Below are 19,683 nucleotides of genomic sequence, written 5' to 3' on the forward strand. Positions count from 1 at the left end.
AAGGGAAAGGGAAAGGGAAAGGGAAAGGGAAAAGAAAAGAAAGTTCTGAAATGATACCCAAAAAGACACCAGTGTTGTTACTAGAAAAGTAAAATTAGCAAAAAAGTCACTATCTTTGACATTCCGGTAGTTTGATTTTCATATAAATTTATTATTTCAACAATAAATATTAGAAACACAAAAAATTACAAAATAAATTAAAAGCAACTAAATGCAGCCACAAAACAAAAATTTTAATTGTAAAATAAAATCTTAAGAAGAAATAGAGGGTATCTATCAGTTTTTAAAGAAATCAGTAAAAAAAAAAAAGGAATAGGGAAAAGATAAACTAGAATATAAATTCATTAAAAATACTAGTAAGTTCAGGGGCACCTGGTTGGCTCAGTGGGTAGAACATGTGATTCTTGATCTTGGGGTTGCGAGTTCAAGCCCAACATTGGGCATACAGCTTTAAGGGGGAAAAAAATAAACTAGTAAGTTCAGCTTGCTGTTTTATGATTAAGTATTTTTCAACAATAACCATATAAAGAAACAATCCATTTCTGGGGCGCCTGGGTGGTTCGGTTGGTAAAGTGTCTGACTCTTGGTTTCAGTTTGGTTACTGGGCTCGAGCCCCATACAGGGCTCTGCACTGACAGTGCGGAGGCCTGCTTGGGATTCTCTTTATCTCCACCCCTCCCATATCTCTTTCAAAATAAATAAATAAACTTAAAAAAAAAATCCATATGTGAAATACCAATTTTAATAGAAGAAAATATCTACTCTGCAATATTTGCTGTGTCTTTTCTTAAATAAGGAAAACAGAAAAGTTGCCAATAATCCCATCACCCCAAAACATAAAGGTTTCTTAAATACTTGTACTATATTTTTCAACATATTCTTTATAAAGCTGATTTAGCACATAATATGGAACTCTTATTTTTAGTTTATTAGAAGCATTGAGTAGTCATTAAACATTCTTCATAAAAATCATTATCATTTTATAAGGAAAAAGTAATTTGACCCCACCTCCACCCTCGCATTAATCCCAGAGATTAATTTTAATTATGTTGTGATTTCTTTTATACTCCATTTCCCAGAAGGGGAAGAATGGAATAAATAATTTTGAATACCTTATTAATAAAAAAACAAAGCTTGGTTTCATTCCAGTAGCAAATGAGAGGTCAAGGGAAGAACAGTAATTTACTATTGAGATGTTATTTCCATCTTGTGGGCTTTTTCTCCTATTATATACTACAAAAATTACCATTCAGCTTCTCATATCTAACAGCTTAACTTCACTCATTTATAATTTGTTTTAAGTAAACTCTACACTCAACGTGGGGCTCTAACTCAAGACCCTGAGATCAAGAGTCGCATGCTCTACTGACTGAGCTAGCCAAGTGCCCCAACTTCACTCATCTAACAAATATTTAGCAAATACCTATTACGTGCCAGGTCCTTTACTGTCACATTAGGTATAGGTGTGTGTGTGTGTGTGTGTGTGTGTGTGTGTGTGTGTGTGTGTGTGTGTGTGTATATATGTTAAAAAAAAAAAAAGTAGACTCTTCCTCTCAGTTTACAATCAATCTTAAGGGGGAAAACAAGCAAACAAGTCTAAAATTACAAATTACATTAAAGGTTAGGAACCAAATGACCTGGATGTAGTGATATACATGAAGCATAAAGATTCATAAGCACTGATTTTCTAGAATTCCAATCCCATTCCCACCCCCTTTTTAAATATAATTTTATGGAGGAAGTCCAGTCCACTTTTTAAAGCTCTAGAAAAAAACCAACAAATGTTAGTCTAAGCCACTCTAAAATTATTTTATTACCTGAGACAACTATTAGTTGCATATTATTATACTCACCCACTGTTTCTCTATCATTTACCTATATCCTCTTCCCATTTACCCCACCCCCATTTTTTCTATTTCATCATCTTCTTTGTTTTGCCTTTCTCCATTCTTCAAGATTTCAGTAACAGACTTACAGTTTAAATGAACCAACCTCTGGTTAACAGTTTTCAAAGCTAAAATATTCATGACTTCTAATTTAAATTCAGATTTAAATGCAAACATGGAATAACAAAGCAATAAAAAAATTTTAATTTTACAAGTGCTAATAACTCTAACAAAACAAAAAGGAATTCAATAGAATTTATTTTGAGGCAGCAATGCTGGTTGCTCACACATTTAAGAAGAATATAGCTATAAATGCTATGGGAAAATTTAACACAAACATCCAGCAATAGCAAAGTACTGTAGTTAAATCAACTGGCTAGTCCACACAGAATACTATGCAGCTGTTACAAAAAAGTGAGAATACTCTCTACTAAAAAATATAGAATGATTTCCAAGAAATATTAAATCAAAAAGTGAAAAATAGAGTAGTGTATATTTGCTTTTGTCTATTTGCATAAAGAAAATGGGAAGGATACATATAGTACTAAGAAAAGTGGTTACTAATGTGCGTCCAAGGGTGGACAGGCTTATGATAAGTACAAGACTTAATTTTGAACCACTCCTTATTAAAAAAAAAAAAAAAAAAGTTTGAAATCGTTCAGTAAGAATTTTAAAGATCTTTTTTACAAACTCTATCTGAAGGTGATCCAAAATTTCACTACACAATTATAATTGCTCTAGTTACACTATTTTTTAGACCTTGTAACACTGAGCCTATCCATTAGTCATTTGCTTACAATTCTTCACCACTTAGGTGGTCCCAAGGAACACCAAGTACTGGTATCAACTTAAAAGAGTGTAACATACTGTTCAAAATCAACTTGTCAGCTTCTGACTTCATTACCTATACTATTTTATGGTGAGCAAGTTATTTAACCTCTTGCCCATGTTTCCTTCTCTCTAAAATGGAAATAACTGTATCTATGATTTAGGCATGGTATGAAAATTAGAATGATTCCCAACACACAGAAAACTGATTAAATGTTAGCAGACATTATCACTAATAGTTCTTTTTATGGACATGTAAAGTTTTCATCTATGTAATCAAACACCATGGTATGTTTCAATCAAATTCAATCAAATCAAATATTAATTCCTGTTAATGAGTGGCTTCAATGTACTAGAAAGCAGAAAAGTAAAATATTAACAATAAAAATAAAAGTGCAACAATGTAAGTATACATATGCAAGTCACTTTGAGTGCAAAGAAGGGAGCAATAAACACATTGCTAAAGTTTATAAAATACCAATAGGAGAGGGGCACCTGGGTGGCTCAGTCGGTTGAGCACCCAACTTTGGCTCAGGTCCACGATCTCACGGTTCGTGGGTTCGAGCCCCACGTAGCTCTGTGCTGACAGCTCAGAGCCTGGAGCCTGCTTTGGATTCTGTGTCTCCCTCTCTCTCTCTGCCCCTCCCCAACTTGCACCCGGTCTTTCTCTCAAAAATAAACATTAAAAAAAAAAATTTAAGGGGCACCTGGGTGGCTCAGTTGGTTAAGTGTCTGACTTCAGCTCAGGTCATGATCTCACAGTCTGTGGGGTTCAAGGCCCGCATCAGCCTCTGTGCTTACAGCTCAGAGCCTGGAGCCTGCTTTGGATTCTGTGTCTCTTTCTCTCTACCCCTTCCCCACTCACACTCTGTCTCTCTCTCTCTCAACATTAATGTTAATATACAAACATTAAAAAAAAATTTAATACCAATAGAAGGAATGAGGATTTTGAAGAGAAAGCAGATGGGGAAATGGACTATACCCAATCATTAATAACCTTTTATCATTCAGGTTCCTAAATCTGGCTGATAATCAAAGTTACCAGGTATACAGTTCAAAAACCCAGATTCTACCTCAGATTCCTTAATCACAATGACGAGGAATGGAATACAGGAATCTGTGCTTTTAAAGCATCCCAAGTGATTATGATCATTAACTAGGTTTGGGAGCCACCATAGGTCCCACTCTTGTACAATTAGAGACTTTAGAAGTATCTCCAGATAAAGTATATTTAATCATTACCTTTGGTAGCTCTTGAGCCAATGGCAAAGTGCTATTAACAATTAGTCATTCTTTTACACTAAACCACTAAAAAACCTTTTAAAATAAATATATACTAAATGTTCTAAATAATAGTGTGGCTGCCGTTTACTGAACAATTATTCATAAATGACTAGAAACAACGCCCAACATCATTCCAACCAAAACCAAAGTAAATGACACGAGAGAAGAAAATAGAGAATACAATTTAAAAATAGGCAAAAGATCTGAAAAGACACCTCACCAAAGAAGATATAAAGATGGCAAAGAAAACATATGAAAAGATGCTCAACATTGTATCATTAGGGAACTGCAAATTAAAGCAAGATACCACTACACACCTATTAGAATGTCTAAAATCCAAAACATGACAACATCAAATGCTGACAAAGATGCGGCACAACAAGAATTCTCATTCATAGTGGCACCTCAGTTGGTTAAACATCCAACTCTTTGATTTCGGTTCAGTTCATGATCTCACAGTTCATGGTTCATGCTTCCTGAGTTCGAGCCCCATGTTAGGCTTTGTGCTGACAGTGCAGAGTCTGCTTGGGATTCTCTCTCTCTCTCCCCCACTCCTGTGAGCTCTCATAATAAATAAATAAACTTAAAAAAAGAAAAGATTTCTCATTCATTGCTGGTGGGAATGCAAAATGGTACAGTCACTTTGAAAGACTATTAGGCAGTTTCTTAAAAAACTAAACATACCTTTATCATATAATTCAGCAAGTAAGCTCCCTGTTATTTACCTACATAACCTGAAAACTTATGTGCACACAAAAACCTCTACATGAATGTCACTTCATAATTGCCAAATCTTGGAAGCAGCAATAAGGTCCTTCAATAGGTGGACAGGGGTGACTGGCTGGCTCAGAGAGTGGAGCATGCGACTTTGCTCTCAGGGTTTCAAGTTCGAGCCCCACTTTGGGTGAAGAAATTACTTAAAAATGAAATATTCAGGGGTGCCTGGGTGGCTCAGTTGGTTAAGCATCCAACTTTGGCTCAGGTCATGATCTCACAGTTCATGAGTTTGAGCCACTCATCCAGATCTCTGCTATCAGCAAAGAGCCTACTTCAGATTCTCGGTCACCCTCTCTATGTCCCTCCCCACCTCATGCATGCTCTCTCAAAAATAAAAACATTTAAATTTTAAAAAATGAAATCTTTAAAAAAAATTGGTGGACAAATAAAGTGCAGTACATGTATACAATGAAATATTATTCAGCACTAAATAAAAAGATCAAGCCACAAAAAGACATTTAAGAAGGAATCTTGAACATTGCTGAGTGAACTGACATTTTGGAGAAAGCAAAACTATGGAAGACAGTAAAAGAGCACTAGCTAGCTGCCCAGGGTTTGGGGAGAGAGAAGAAATAGGTGGAACACATGGTATTTTTAGGGCAGTGAATCTATTTTGTATACTATAAAGGTAGACACAGGTCATTATACATTTGTTAAAAACCAAAGAACATACAATACAAAGGGTGAACCTTAATATAAACTATAGACTGGTTGATAATGATGGGTCAATGGTGGTTCACCGGTTATAACAAATATACCAAAATAGTGGGACTATCGATGGGGAAGAGGTTGAAAAGTGTATTTTCCCCCCAAATTTTGCTGTAAACCTAAAATTGCTCTAAGAAATAGTGAATGAGAAAGAGAGGATAGAGGAAGAAAAAATTTGAAATCAAAAGAAAATTAAATAAACTCAAGGGAAAAAGCATTTTGTAAAAAGAAAAAAATTAAAAAAATACATTTCAAAGTTAAAAAAGGGGCACGTGGCTGGATCAGTCTGAAAAGCATGTGGCTCTTGAGTTCAAGCCCCACCCTAGGGTAAAGATTACTTAAAACAAACAAACTTCAAAATTAAAAAAAAAAAAAAAAAAAAAAAGTAAGGGTGGAACCTTCCTGCATTGCTGGTGGGAAAGTAAAATGGTGCAGTCATTTTGGAAAATAGTTTGGTAGTTCCTCAAGAAGTTAAACATAAAATTCCTCAAAAAAGTTGAACATGAGCCAGCAATGACACTCCTAAGTATATACCCAGGAGTAGTAAATGTAAGTTTACACAAAAACCTGTGCACAAATGGAAACAGCAGCATTATTCATGACAGCCAAAATGTAGAAACACCCAAATGTCTACCAACGGATAGACAAAATTTGGTATATCCACACAACAGAGTATTATCCAACCATAAAAAGGAAAAAAGTACTGCTACATGCCACAACATGAACCTTGAAAACATTGTCTTAAGTGAAAGTCACAAAAAGCCACATATTGTATGATATGGAATCCTATTAGTGGTAGTATGCAATATCCAGAGGAGGCAAACCCATAGAGACGGAAAGTATTATTTCTTTCACAGAGTCAGAAAGTAGTGGTTGCCGGGGGAGGGGAAGGGCATTGGGACTAACTGCTAATAGGTGCAGTTTCTTTGTGGAATGAAAATATTCTGCAATAAAACAATGACGACGACTACACAACATAGTGTATACCACATAACATATACTAAAATCCACAAAATGTACATTCCATAAAGGGTAAATTTTATGTTACATGAATTATATCTCAATTTCTAAACAACTTTTTTAAAATCTAAGAGTGGCCCTACGGAGAGAATGTTCCTAAGCACTAACAACAGCCTGCTAACATAAAACATAACTAACTCTCAACAGTGTAGTCTTACCCTCTCCCTCCCCTTCCCCCAGAAAGAAAATAAACCATTTCCAGTCAAGCCCCTAGATCCAACCAACCATGTTATAGGAAAAACAAACAGAACAGAATATATTAAGCTATACTATAGGGAAGGACTCAGCAAAATGCAGACTCTGGGAACCTTTATAAGGACCAAACACCTGATTTCTTTAAAAAAAAAAAAAAAAAAAAAAAAAAAGGAAGAAAGAGAGAAAGAAAGAAAAAGAATGGCAAGAAAAAGATGGAGAGAGTTCCAATCGAATAATGGTGTGTAGTTATCTTTTAAAGTCCTTATCTTTTAGATACACACTGAAATATTCATGGATGCAATTATATGACGGAGATTTACTAGAAATACTCTAGGACAGGGAGGAGTGGATACAAGTATAGGTAAAATAAGACTGGTCAAGTTTAAGATGAGTGACAAGTCTGTGGAAGATCACAGGTACCATATTATTTTTGTGTATATTTAGAACTTTCCATAATAAAAAAAATGAGTATATGCAACACAATCATATTTACAATGTAGAGAATAAACTGTTAAGACAGGGGCGTGGATGGAGGGAAACTGATAGGAGATTTCAGAGAATTCAGGCAGGAGGAACACCCTGAAGGAAGACAGTGAAGTGAAAAAATCAAAATCACAGATTAAACCAGGATAATTTCCCCAGGTCAGTGGTTATCAGGCTTCAGGGATATTCTATGCAAAATTTTCACCAGTCTTTTTTTTTAAACTAAAAGAGGCTTCGCAACTTTCATTATATATGCAAAGGAGACTAAAATCCCAAAATATTAATTACTAGATTAAAATTTTTTTAGCATATTAATACAATCTATATTAGATAGGCCCTTGAATCACTGCAATCCAGTTAACACACTTTCAAAGCTCCTTCCAGCTTTAGAACTTCCTTCCAATTGAAATACCATGGTTAGGTACTCATACTTCAGATCTAAAAGTATTCTTACCCTCTAGGGGCTTTACGACAATTAGATAAGCTAACAGTAAGAATTTAAATTTTTGGCATATAGAAATTGCTCAGTAAATGTTACCCGTTTATCTGAAAGTCCATTATCTACATAGATTTCCCATCATCATTTATTGTCTCACCATCCTGTAAGTTTCTGGTTTATCACATTTTATTATTTCTGGAATACAAGCTTCATGAGGGAAAGGTCCTTATTTCATACATCATTTTGTGCCTAGCACAAAATAACACTCAAATATATTCACTGAATAATTACACTAGATACAATCAATAAAACTCAAGACTCAATGATGACAAGGATGGTGATAAATGTTAACAGAGGAAAAGGAGAATAAGTCAGTTGTAAAAAAATAAGTGTGTTGTATGGGGAGGGAGAAGCAGGCATTTGAGATGAACTGAATAATTAAATTTATTATTTTTTTAATGTCTATTTATTTTGAGAGGGAGAGAGAGAGAGAGCATGTGCATGCATAGGAAAGAGGGAGAGAGAGAGATGGGGAGGGAGGGAGGGGAAGGGTGGGGGGGAGAGAGACAGACAGACAGACAGACAATCCCAAGCAGGCTCTACCCGGTTAGAGTGGAGCCCTATGCGGGCTCAAACTCACCAACTGAAATCATGACCTGAGGTGCTAAAATCAAGAGTCAGATGCTTAAGTGACCCAGGCCATGCAGGCACACCTGAAAGTTTTGACTTTAAAGTAACAAGTTAGACAGGAAATTAGAAATAGGAGACATTTGAAAACCAAACCAAAAAAATCTAGTAGTTGTAAGAATACTGTTTGTAATGGCAGCCTGTCCAGCCTGCCTGCTACTTGCATGATCTTGGGCCCATTAATTAACCTCTGCGTCCCAATATTCTATGCCCCCCCCCGACAACCCCCTCAAACCCAACAACAAAAGAAATCAACTGTGCCAACCTCACTGGGTTGTTTTAGGATTAAAGGAATTAATACTGAAGCACTGGAATAACACTCAGCAAACAGTAACCAAAAGATGTTAGATAGTAAGAGCTAAGCAGTAGCTGAAAATCTGATTCTGAATGAAACACACAGCCAATATACTAAAAGAACAAGAGTCCCAGGGAATAACTGGGAACAATGGAGAGGTAACATGAAGAAAAGTTTTAAGTGGACAAAAGGGAAACTAGAGAATTACATAGTAGAAGCCAAAGAAAAGGATTTTAAAGAAGAAATAGTCAAGAGCAAAAAGTGCTGGTTAAGTACATCAAGTCTGTAAAAAGGCCACATGATTTGGCAACTTGAAGGCTGACCATCAAAAGAAAAAAAACCACATCCTACAAGGTGTTCAGACAGGTTTGAGAGAGTAAGGCAAAAGGGCCAACTATACAGCAGAGTTGAGGGGTAAAAAGAGGAAGAGAGAACTCTAGATTAGTGGTCCCTAGACTTTTTGTTTGCAAGAACTTCAAAAACAGGGAAAATGACTAAGGTTGCGTCCTCTTAATTCTATCAAAGTTTTTTTCCTCTGTTGTCACCATCATTTGAAATAGGGAACTGCATTAACAGTGAAAATTTATGAAGCCTAAAACTCTCAGAATAAAGGGAATGCCTTTACACAAAACCACCATACTGTTCATATTTTTGTAATTTCATAGTAGATTAATAATAATGAAATAAGGGAGCCTTGGTGGCTCAGCAGGTTAAGCGTCTGACTCTTGATTTCCACTCAGGTCATGATCTCAGGGTCATGAGGTTGTGAGACTGAGCCCTTCAAAGGGTGTGGGGCCTGCTTAAGATTATTCTCTCCCACCCTCTCCCTCTCAAAAAAAAAAAAAAAAGTTGTAAGCAACTTAAGCAAATTACCTACAAAGGTCTTTAAGTGGCAACATCTGTCAAGTTATGACAAATCTGTAGGCCAGGATGTGCAAACACAAACACTAATTAAAAGTTTTACATTTGTTGGGACTCCTGGGTGGCTCAGATTAACCATCCAACTCTTGATTTAGGCTCAGGTCATTATCTCACAATTTGTGAGAACAAGCCCCATGTCCGGCTCTGTGCCGACAGACAGCACAAAGCCTGCTTTGGGATTTTCTCCCTCTCTCTAAATAAATAAATAAATAAACAAACAAACAAACAAACAAACAAACTTAAAAAAATTTTTTTTTACATTTGTTGCGTAATAGTTTTAGAACACGAACTCCTGGACTACATTTTCTATGCATTATCTATGTCATATTTTTATAGCTAACAAGCATTTGGTGTATATAAGTACATATATTACATACCATTACAGAGAAAAACAGGAGGACACATTTGCAACATACATAAACTACAACTGGCACACAATTGAGGTTCAATAAAACTATGTTGAAATGTACCAATGTGTACCACATAATAGTGGATAAAGAATTACAGGGGTGCCTGGGTGGCTTAAGTTGGTTAAGCGTCCGGCTTTGACTCAGGTCGTGATCTCGCGGTTTGTGAGTTCGAGCCCTGCGTCGGTCGGGCTCTGTGCTGACAGCTCAGAGCCTGAAGCCTGCTTCGGATTCTGTGTCTCCCTCTCTCTTTCTGCCCCTCCCCCGCTCATGCTGTCTCTCTGTCTCTCAAAAATAAAACATTAAAAAAAAAAAGAATTACAAGTCAGATTCCCTTTCTATAAAAAATGCTAAGACAACATAATACAGTGGTTATAAAAGTGGTAATAAGACAACAGGCTTTGGATTCATACAAACCAAGGTTCAAATCTCAGCTGCAATACCTTATAGGTGAGTGACCTTGGCAAAGTTATTTCACCTAAGTTTACCTCACCTATAAAATAGGAATGAAATCTACCTCATAAGGTTGTAGTGCTCATCAAATGTCAGTTATAATTTTTCCATAACATGAATTGCCAAAATCCCCAAACGGTCTTTTACAAGTCCTAGACCAAATTAATCCAAAAGTCTGGAAGATAAGGCGGCGACCTGCATAGTTTTAAAAGTTTCACAAGTGATTCTGATTAGCACCCTCACTTAGGAATCATCATCCTAGAGCCTTTACTCAAGCTTTACCTGAATCCCATGTAAGTTAATATCACAAGAATAAAATAGCACTATTAAGACATGATCCTCTACTTTAGTTCCAAGTTGCTAGGACAGACCTTTACCCAAAGCACTTTTTACAGAGAACAGAACCATACTGCAAAGTTCCAATTTAAAATCCTTTCCAAAGCCAGGGAAAATATGATTTCATATTGAAATTTTACATCAAAACTGGGAATACCTTAACCTAGTCATATTTGTTATTGAATAGTTCTAATACTGAACATTTTTTGGTCACTTCATCTATACATCAACAGTGACCCAAGGCTGTACACAACAATGATATTTAAACTTTCTTATACATTATCATTCTTTAAAATAAGTTTAAGTTTACAGTCAAAATACAGTGATGCTTCACCTAAACTCTAATAAATTTTTTATTTGACACATTTTTTTTTTAAGATTTTAGTTTTGGGGGCACCTGGGTGGCTCAGTTGGTTAAGTGTCCAACTTCGGCCCAGGTCATGATCTCGTGGTTCGTGAGTTCGAGCCCCGCGTTGGGCTCTGTGCTGACAGCTTAGAGCCTGGAGCTTGCTTTGGATTCTGTGTGCCCTTCTCTCTCTGCCCCTCCCCGGCTCATGCCCTGTCTCTCTCTGTCTCAAAAATAGTAAAAATATTAAAAAAAAAAAAAGAAAAAAAAAGATTTTAGTTTTTAAGTAATCTCTACATCGAACGTGGGGCTTGAACTTACAACCCTGAGATCAAGAGTTGCATGCTCTACCGACTGAGCCAGCCAGGCAATCCTTGACACATACATTTTTAAGTGTTTATTTTTGAGACACAGAGAAAGACAGAGGCAAGAGAGGGGGTACAGAAGCGGGTTTGGTGCTGACAGCAGAGAGCTGGATGCCGGGCTCAAACTCACGAACCGTGAGATCATGACCTGAGCAGAAGTCAGACACTAAACCAACTGAGGCACCCAGGCACCCCAACACATACATTTTTAAATGTGCTTCTCACAAGCAATCCTATTCAAGACTGAAGTTATCTAAAGTAAATTCAGTATTCCAGAAGCAAACCTGAAACCCAATTAACTAAGGAACCCAATAAAACATTTTAGAGAAATATGAAGAACAAAATCATACAAATATAATCACGAACATTTTATTCCAAAAGAATCTCTGTGAAATAATGAAAATCCCTGGAAACAAGAGTCTAGAAACACTGTAGAATTTGTTCAAAATAAACAAAAAAAACTTACAATGGCTTTATCAGGACTAATATGGCAATAGCACATCAACTGGAAAGCAAACAAGGAAAAGGAATCTTAGAAGATTTTTACTAGCGCCTGGGTGGCTCAGTCGGTTGGGCGTCCAACTTCGGCCCAGGTCATGATCTCATGGTTTGTGAGTTCGAGCCCCGCATCGGGCTCTGTGCTGACAGCCTGGAGCCTGGAACCTGCTTCGGATTCTGGGTCTCCCCCTCTCTCTGCCCCTCCCCTGCTCGTGCTCAGTCTCTATCTCTCAATAATGAATAAATGTTAAAAAAAAATTTAAAAATTTTTTTTTACCATTACTGGCAAAGAGAACTAAAAGGGAAAGAAAGGGCTACGGCAGACAATATAGATCTCATTAAGTTATAGATTTTATTAATTTAGACACAAATAAGACATTTTTTCAGATACTTAAATTAGTGGAGCTTATAAATGCATTGTTAAAACTTGCAAAGTGTTAAAATCCAATATTTCAAGGTACTTACAGGGCAAAATAAACGTCTCACCCTGTAGGGCGGGGGAATACAAGCTTTCATACCATAGTGCAAAGGTCATAGACACTGTATCCAGGGACTAGTGAGGTATTATTTAGTGAGTCCAGGCCTTGTGCATTTGTAAATGCAATTTTAAAAAATAACTGTCTCACTATCTTCACAAAAATATTCTTTGCAACATAGTATAGTAAAAAGTTGTGTATCAGTAGAACTTTATAAATCCCAGACATTTTAAATCACATTATACACAAGTTTAAAGAAACAACAGACAATTCTTACCTAAGCTTTTTGAAAACTATACTTTTAAAAGTCCAAAAGTATATCAAAGCACAATTTTAAAACACTGAATTGACTAACAGGTATTAACTTGTAATTAATTTTTTTGAAGACTTGATAAAGAGTCAAGAAATATAAACACCAATGCTTTTTTTTTGTTTTTCAAGTAGGTTCCAGGCTGTGGAGCCCCAAGTGGGGCTTCAACTGATGACCCTGAGATCAAGATCTGCCCTGAGATCAAGAGTCTGACACTTAACTGACTAAGCCACCCACGGCGCCCCGAAACATCCTTACCCTGTAAAAAAATGTTTTTTAAGTTTATATTTGAGAGGTAGAGAGAGACAGAGAGAGCGCGCATTGGAAGCGCAGAGAGAGAGAGACACAGAATCCGAAGCAGGCTCCAGGCTCTGAGCTGTCAGCACAGAGCCCTGCTCGGCTCAAACTCACAGATGGCAAGATCTTGACCTGAGCCGAAGTCAGACACTTAGCCAACTGACCCACCCAGGCATCCCAACATCCTTACTTTTTTAAAAGTTTAGCTTCAACAACTTTGTAGAGTCCAATAAAAGTTTACTAACTCAAAATTAAAGTAATATACATTTGTTTGAAGACACTCTAAGTTAATTCAATCTTCCTTCTTTAAACACTACATTTTCCTAACTATTCACCAACATATATGACGTATATATCAGCCAACACTACTGCTTACATTCTAAATATATACCAGTCTGAAGAACAGGTGCGACACTATTTAGATGCATGCTTTTTTCTTCTAAGCCTAAATTTGCCCTGGAAAGGGGTTTAAAAATAAACACAAATACCCAAGAGTTGAACAATCCTCTTAAAAAGATATAGCCGTTCTGAAATTCAAGACATGAGCGCTTCAGCTACCAACATCTTCCAAAAGTTAACCAGCCTATCAAAGTTTCACCTTAAAAAGATCAAATAAGGCTCAATTATTAAGGGTCCTGAGGATATTTAACTTTGCTTCCCCTGTGTCAGTAACGTGGGAAAGTACGTTTTACTTCAAGCTAGTATTAAATCTTTTCTCAGTCGTTTCATAAAGACAGCAGAGATACTCTGGTTTGGCTTTTTATGGATAAAGGGGATGGAGGAGGAGGAGGCCGGCTGAAGGGTACTCTAAAAAGAAAAACTCAATTTAGGGAAGCACAGATGAGTCAGTCACTGAGGAAGAACTAACTAAAAGAGAACCTAAGTGAATAAGGCAGCATCCCAGGTAAGAAGGTACCTAAAGTTGGCGATAGGAAATGAAAACTTCACAAGTATGCTGCAAGACCTGGAAAGAAGCGTGGCTGTCAAGGGGCAAGTGCGTACCAACTCCGGGGGAGGGGGCCAAAAATGCCAAATCGGATGGGGGGGGGGGCGGGTGATGAGGAAAAAGGTAATAAAATGTCCATCCCAAACCCCTTCCTCGGGTTCTCCATCTCAACAGGCACAATCAAAAACCACCTCAATGCCCAGTAACCCTAAGCCGGACTATCCCACAGAAAGGAGTTTAGTCCCAAGCCCCGGAGGCCCGGCAGGCCGCCTCCAGAGGAGCCCCCGCAGACGCCATACTAAAAGTCAAAATGGCTGCCCCAAGGAAGCCCGCACCGCGCAGCTAAGAAGGGTTGGGGAACAAGCTTCTGCGGGAAAGGGGGAGGGGGGCTCTCGGAAGAGCCGTCGCCAGAACCATAGGCAGGAGTATCGCCCCCCCCGAGCTGCACAGGTAGGTTCCCCTCGGCCTCCCAAGGCCTGGGGCTCGGACGGAGGGGAGTCCCGGCCCCACCCCCCCCCCCCCGACCGGGAACCCTGCCGCCGCAGCCGTCCCGCACACCGCCCCAGCAAGGTACCTGCAGTTCGGCCCGCTCCACCTCCCAGTGCGCCCGCTCCATCTCGAACCGAGCCCACTCGTGCTGGATGTAGTGCAGGATCCCTGGGATAGTGTATTGCTGCGGCCGGGACAGCTCCGGGCCTGACGCGGGACCCGCTCCCTCGGCGGCTGGAGGACCCCCACCGCCCGCCGCTCCATTCCCCCCTGGCGAAAGGCTCATGTTCCCCCCAGGTCCCTGCTGCTGCCGTGGAGGGGCCGCCATCCCCGGGCCGCTACCACCGCCTCCGGCAAGCTCGTCCATTGTGTGTGGGGCCCCGGCCGGGGCGCAGGGCGAGAAGCCGACGGCTGGGGGAAGGGCCGGGGAGGGTGGCCCCGCGCTGGCGGCGGGGCGGAGGCCGGCTGGGAGAGGAGCGAGGAGGGGGTCGGTGCTGTATGCTTGCCGTGGGTCAGAGTAGGGAGCTGCCGGTCGCCGCCATTACAGTCCCTCCTCCATCTGTCCGTCTCACTCACTCACTTTAGGGAAAGGGGGGGGCCGCGGCGGGAGGGGGAGAGGGGGCTGGGTTGGGAAGGGGATAGACGTAGGGCCGTCACAACCGCGCAGCATGCCGGGTAGAGAACGCCGCTGCCGCCGCACGCCCAGCAGCCAAATAGAGTGCGGCCTCACCATACGCAGGCGTACTGAAGACTCTGTAAGGGTTGGCGTTTGAGGCTGGGTATGAGTTCTAGCCCCGCCCCTAGGCCCTCCCTCAGACTTGCTCCGGGTGTCTCCGTGTGGGTACCGGAACGTGAGCCACTCGCGCTTTTGGGAGCCAACCGGCCTCATGCTGCCAACAATTTCCGTCGCTCAGTCACCAAGCCCCCAGGGCGCCTTTCCCCACCCAAGGGTCTCAGCAGCATGCCTCCTACAGAGCTGGGTTTTAACCTGGCTGGGCGCTCTGGCCAGCCGCAGCCGGTCCCGGATTCCTGACGTTGCTTTTGCATTCCTTGCGTGTTTCAGGATGTCCCAGAGGGTCGGGCCTCTTTCTGTGCTTGTCACTCGTTCTTTCTCTGGTTTCTTAGCACCAGTTTCTGAGGCTTTGGGGACGTTGTCTTTTGGCAGATAGCCCAGATCCTTCCGGACATGGTGACTGATCCCGGTCTCCGTTTCGAGCCCGGATTTAGCTAATTCTGCGCTTTGGGTCGCCCGTCGCAACTTGTTCCAGTTTGCCTCGCCTCTTCTTTCCTATCTGGGGTGGGTTGTGGGGGTGGGGGGAGGAGCAGGAACGAATGTTTTCATTTTTTTCTTGGGAGAAGGGATAGTGAAAAACTTTAGATCTTGACGGTGATGCGTTGAGGAAGAAAGATAACTTTGAAAGGGACTTAGACTAAAAATGCAATGTTTTAGAATGAATGGGTTTACAAATAGCAGGATTCATAGCAGAATCTTTTGATGAAAATAGAAAATAAACGCATCGTGAATACAACGTAAAATCCTAGATGAACAGCTGAAGATGTTTTCCTGGATCATTAAACGATGTTTGAATGAATATAATATACAAGCTTAATCTTTTAAGTACCATAGTGTGTGTTTTTATGTGCTTAGGTTGACAGGAAACATTCTTAATGAGCTAATAAGCTTCTAAAGAAAGTTAATATAGCTACTAACCTCTTGACTGAAAATTAGGACAAAAGTAATATTTAACGATATAATAAAGAAAAGATGTTAACAATTAAAGCTGTGCAGGAAAATTGCACATTAAACTGATGGCATTAACTTTTTTTCTTCTCTACTACCAATAAAATTATCACTATGGAATACACACAACCACTCAAGGTATAATTTCAAAAAGATAAAAATAGTACATCTTATTTTATCATGTCTGCTTTACTGTTATTACAGTTTAATGGACAGCATTGGACTTGTAACCCATGTTGCCATGTTTTATTTGTATATGAACTGGGGTCTTAGGTCACATATTATTAAGAACTATGTTTCCATATTATTAAAGTACTATTTCTCCATTTTATAGTGACCAACATACAACCTGCTTATTCACTCCTCTTCCTTTTTGAGGGGACTGATAACACATAAAAAGTTACAAAATATGTCTCCCAAGAAACATGTGTGAGCAGTTGTGATTGATCTTTGTCCTCAACTGAAGAAGAACATGTACACTTGTACTTCCTACTGGTACCTCAAGCTCAAGTAAAGACTAGATTTGTAATCCTTCTATTTTCCTCCCCACCTTCAAAAACAAACAATTCTGTTTCTTTTCTATTACCCATCTTGTTAAGTGGCATATTCAAACCCGAGGTCTAGCAATTGTTCTAGTACCTTCCTTTCACTCAACTCTCATATCCAATCCCTTTCTCAGTAACATCCTTCATTTTTATTACTTATCTATTTCATATCTATTCCATCATCTTTATTCATGTGTTAAATTTAAATGTTCACACTTCTACTCTTCCCCTACCTCCACTACCACTGATGCCTGAGGGATCTTCAGAAGGCAGATCTGATTCTGTTATTCCCTGCTTAAAATATTTGAGTCATCCTCAGATTTAGAATGAAGCCTGAACTGTAGCATAGCATATAAAAATACTTCAAATTCTAGATCCACTCTATCGCCTAATCTGCCATTACGCTATCATGGCACCCATTCTTCTCTCCAGCCAATCTGCACTGTTTTTGGTTCCTCAAAAACATAGTACTATTTCATTTCACAAGAATTTAACAGACACTGTACCCCTTTGGCTTTCCTTCCCTTCCCTTGGCAAAGTATTACTTTGCTAAGAAGCTTTTTAGATCCCTGAATTAGATTCACTTTTAAAATCTCAAGTGCTAGGGCTCCTAGGTGGGTGGCTCAGTTGGTAAGCATCCAACTCTTGATTTCGGCGCAGGTCATGATCACGGTTTGTGATTGCAAGCACACACGTGTTCTCTCTCTCTCTCTCAAAATAAACATTTTAAAATAATAAGGAAATAAAATTTCAAGTGCTTCCTATTTGAAGAATTCCAGTTGAACATGTCTACACTCGCTTTCACCATGGTTTTATAAATGCCAATAACGCAGTCCTTGGCCATGTTCTTCCCAGATCATAGTCATGTATCTGAGGATTGCAGCCTGTTAGAGAGGTAGGAGCCATGCCCCTCTTGTTTGTAACTATATTCCCAGTGTCTGGAACGGTGCAATCTCCTCAAAATGATGAACAATTTAGGGGTGCCTGGGTGGCCCAGTCACCTAAGTGACTGACTTGGGCTCAGGTCACAATCTTACAGCAGGTGAGTTCACGCCTCACAGCCTGATGGCTGTCAGCACAGAGCCAGCTTTGGCTCCTCTGTCCCCCTCTCTCTCTGCCTCTCTCTCTTTCAAAAATAAATAAATATTCCTAAAAAATGATGAATAATTTAAATTTAGAATAACAGGTATATTTTTCCTTCACCTCGATCTTTTTGTATTATTTTTACTACCATTATTTCAGCTATTTCAAGGGTCAATGACTAAAACTTCCCTGAGTTCTTATTTTGTTTTTGTTTAGATTTTTAAATTATTTTTAAGTGATCTCCACACCCAATGTGGGGCTCTAACTCACAACCCTAAGATCAAATGTCTCAAGCTCCACCTATGGAGCCAGCCAGGTGCCCCTTGTTCTTGTTTTTATAATTGACTTTTTACCCTGAGTATCAAAAGTAAAAGACACCAAGATTTTCTCCTCTGAGAGAATTAAAAAAAAAAAATTTTTTTAATGTTTCTTTATTTTTGAGAGAGAGACGAGAGAGATAGACAGAGCATGAGCAGAGGAGGGGCAGAGAGGGAGACACAGAATCTGAAGCAGGCCCCAGGCTCCATGCTGACAGCACAGAGCCCGATGCCCATGAACTGTGAGATCATGACCTAAGCCAAAGTCAGACACTCAACAGACTGAGCCACCCAGGCGCCCCAAGAGGAGAATATTTTTTATATTATTTTCATTAGACTTTGTGTCCATGACTCCTGAGGACGCTCTGCAATCAGCTCCTAGAATCTTGTCCTCTGTACATAATGAGTTTCCCAGGCCATAGTATCATCTACAACTCACCTAACTAGAACTCCCTCCTGGAATTGTGGCTGAGTCATTTCCTGTCTTCAGTTTCACCTTTGAAACTTCCTATTTGTTCTGTCCTTTCATCTGTCCTGTTCATTCCTCCTCCTCTCCCACTGATTTGATTCTTAGTTTCAGTATACTGCTGAGAATGCCTATTTATATTAAATATAAATTTATAAATTTAGAATTTTAGATTTTTTTTCCTTTGCTGTTAGCTAATCTTAGACACCTCTGTGATTAGACACCTCTGTGATTTGGTCAGACACTGTCTGACCAAAAAGGGATTTGTCATATTTGATGTACATATATTGTGTCAGCAGAGGTATGTTAAGGAATTCCAGGTTTTTAAAATAAGTCAGGAGTAATTAACACTCAGATGCCTTCTTTCCAATTATTGTAATACCTGATGTACAAAGAGTTTTGGCCCTGCCTTAGAGAACCATATGGTTCCCTGTAATTACTCACCGGAACATCCAGTTTTATACCTTGCTGATTATGAACCTGACATCCTTCTAACAGGGAGCTCAAACCGGTTCACAAACACTAATCCAGTCATCTTTTTGCATCATGTGGAAAGGTGGCAACAAGTATTATTATCTCCAGTAACACAAGAAAGCTGAGGTATAGAGTTCTGGGTCACCTCCTCAGGCCCTTAGTAGAAAAGGAAGTGGGCCCACTCTTCTATCAGTGAGTGTATGTTTTTATTCAGAAACAAATAAAATCTCCCTTCACTATCCTGCCTCCTACTGTCCTATCAATGGCTCGATATCACTGTCTCTGGTTCTCAAATCATTTTCGCTCTTAAAATCATTTTTAGGTGGTTTTGGGGTGATTTCAGTCACTTGAGGAAATTATGTAGTGTTTACATGTATAAATATAGAGAACAAATGAGTATTAGAGCCCAGAGGAAGATCTTTTAGAAGACCTGGCATGTGTTCAAAAACCAAAGGAGCAGGGGTACCTGGGTGGCTCAGTCAGTTAAGCATCTGGCTTCAGCTCAGGTCATGATCTCGAAGTTCATGGGTTCAAGCCCTGCATCAGGCTCTGTGCTTACAGCTCAGAGCCTGGAGCCTGCTTCAGATTCTGTGTCTTTGTCTCTCTTTGCC

The 19,683-nt window shown here is 39.5% G+C and overlaps 2 protein-coding genes across 11 annotated transcripts in view; one reads left to right on the forward strand and one right to left on the reverse strand.

The window, feature by feature from the left end:
* The window catches only part of STRN3 (striatin 3), a 105,302-nt gene extending 90,287 nt beyond the window's left edge, over positions 1-15,015 (reverse strand). For 2 of the 5 annotated variants that reach the window (XM_023255631.2, XM_045059757.1), the window contains exon 1: positions 14,532-15,013. In XM_023255631.2, the coding sequence (XP_023111399.1) occupies positions 14,532-14,813 (282 nt within the window). In that variant the 5' untranslated portion in view covers positions 14,814-15,013. Of the gene's footprint in view, positions 1-11,896; positions 11,948-14,531 lie in introns of those variants that run through there. The other 3 variants (XM_023255634.2, XM_023255632.2, XM_045059758.1) reach the window with 3 other exon arrangements.
* AP4S1 (adaptor related protein complex 4 subunit sigma 1) overlaps positions 13,874-19,683 on the forward strand; it is a 50,496-nt gene continuing 44,686 nt past the window's right edge. For 3 of the 6 annotated variants that reach the window (XM_045059767.1, XM_023255641.2, XM_023255642.2), the window contains exon 1: positions 14,152-14,407. The gene's annotated coding sequence lies outside the window, so the exon portion shown is untranslated. Of the gene's footprint in view, positions 14,006-14,151; positions 14,408-19,683 lie in introns of those variants that run through there. The other 3 variants (XM_045059766.1, XM_045059764.1, XM_023255640.2) reach the window with 3 other exon arrangements.

The sequence above is a fragment of the Felis catus genome, chromosome B3 (genome assembly GCF_018350175.1).
Source record: "Felis catus isolate Fca126 chromosome B3, F.catus_Fca126_mat1.0, whole genome shotgun sequence".
NCBI lineage: Eukaryota > Metazoa > Chordata > Mammalia > Carnivora > Felidae > Felis > Felis catus.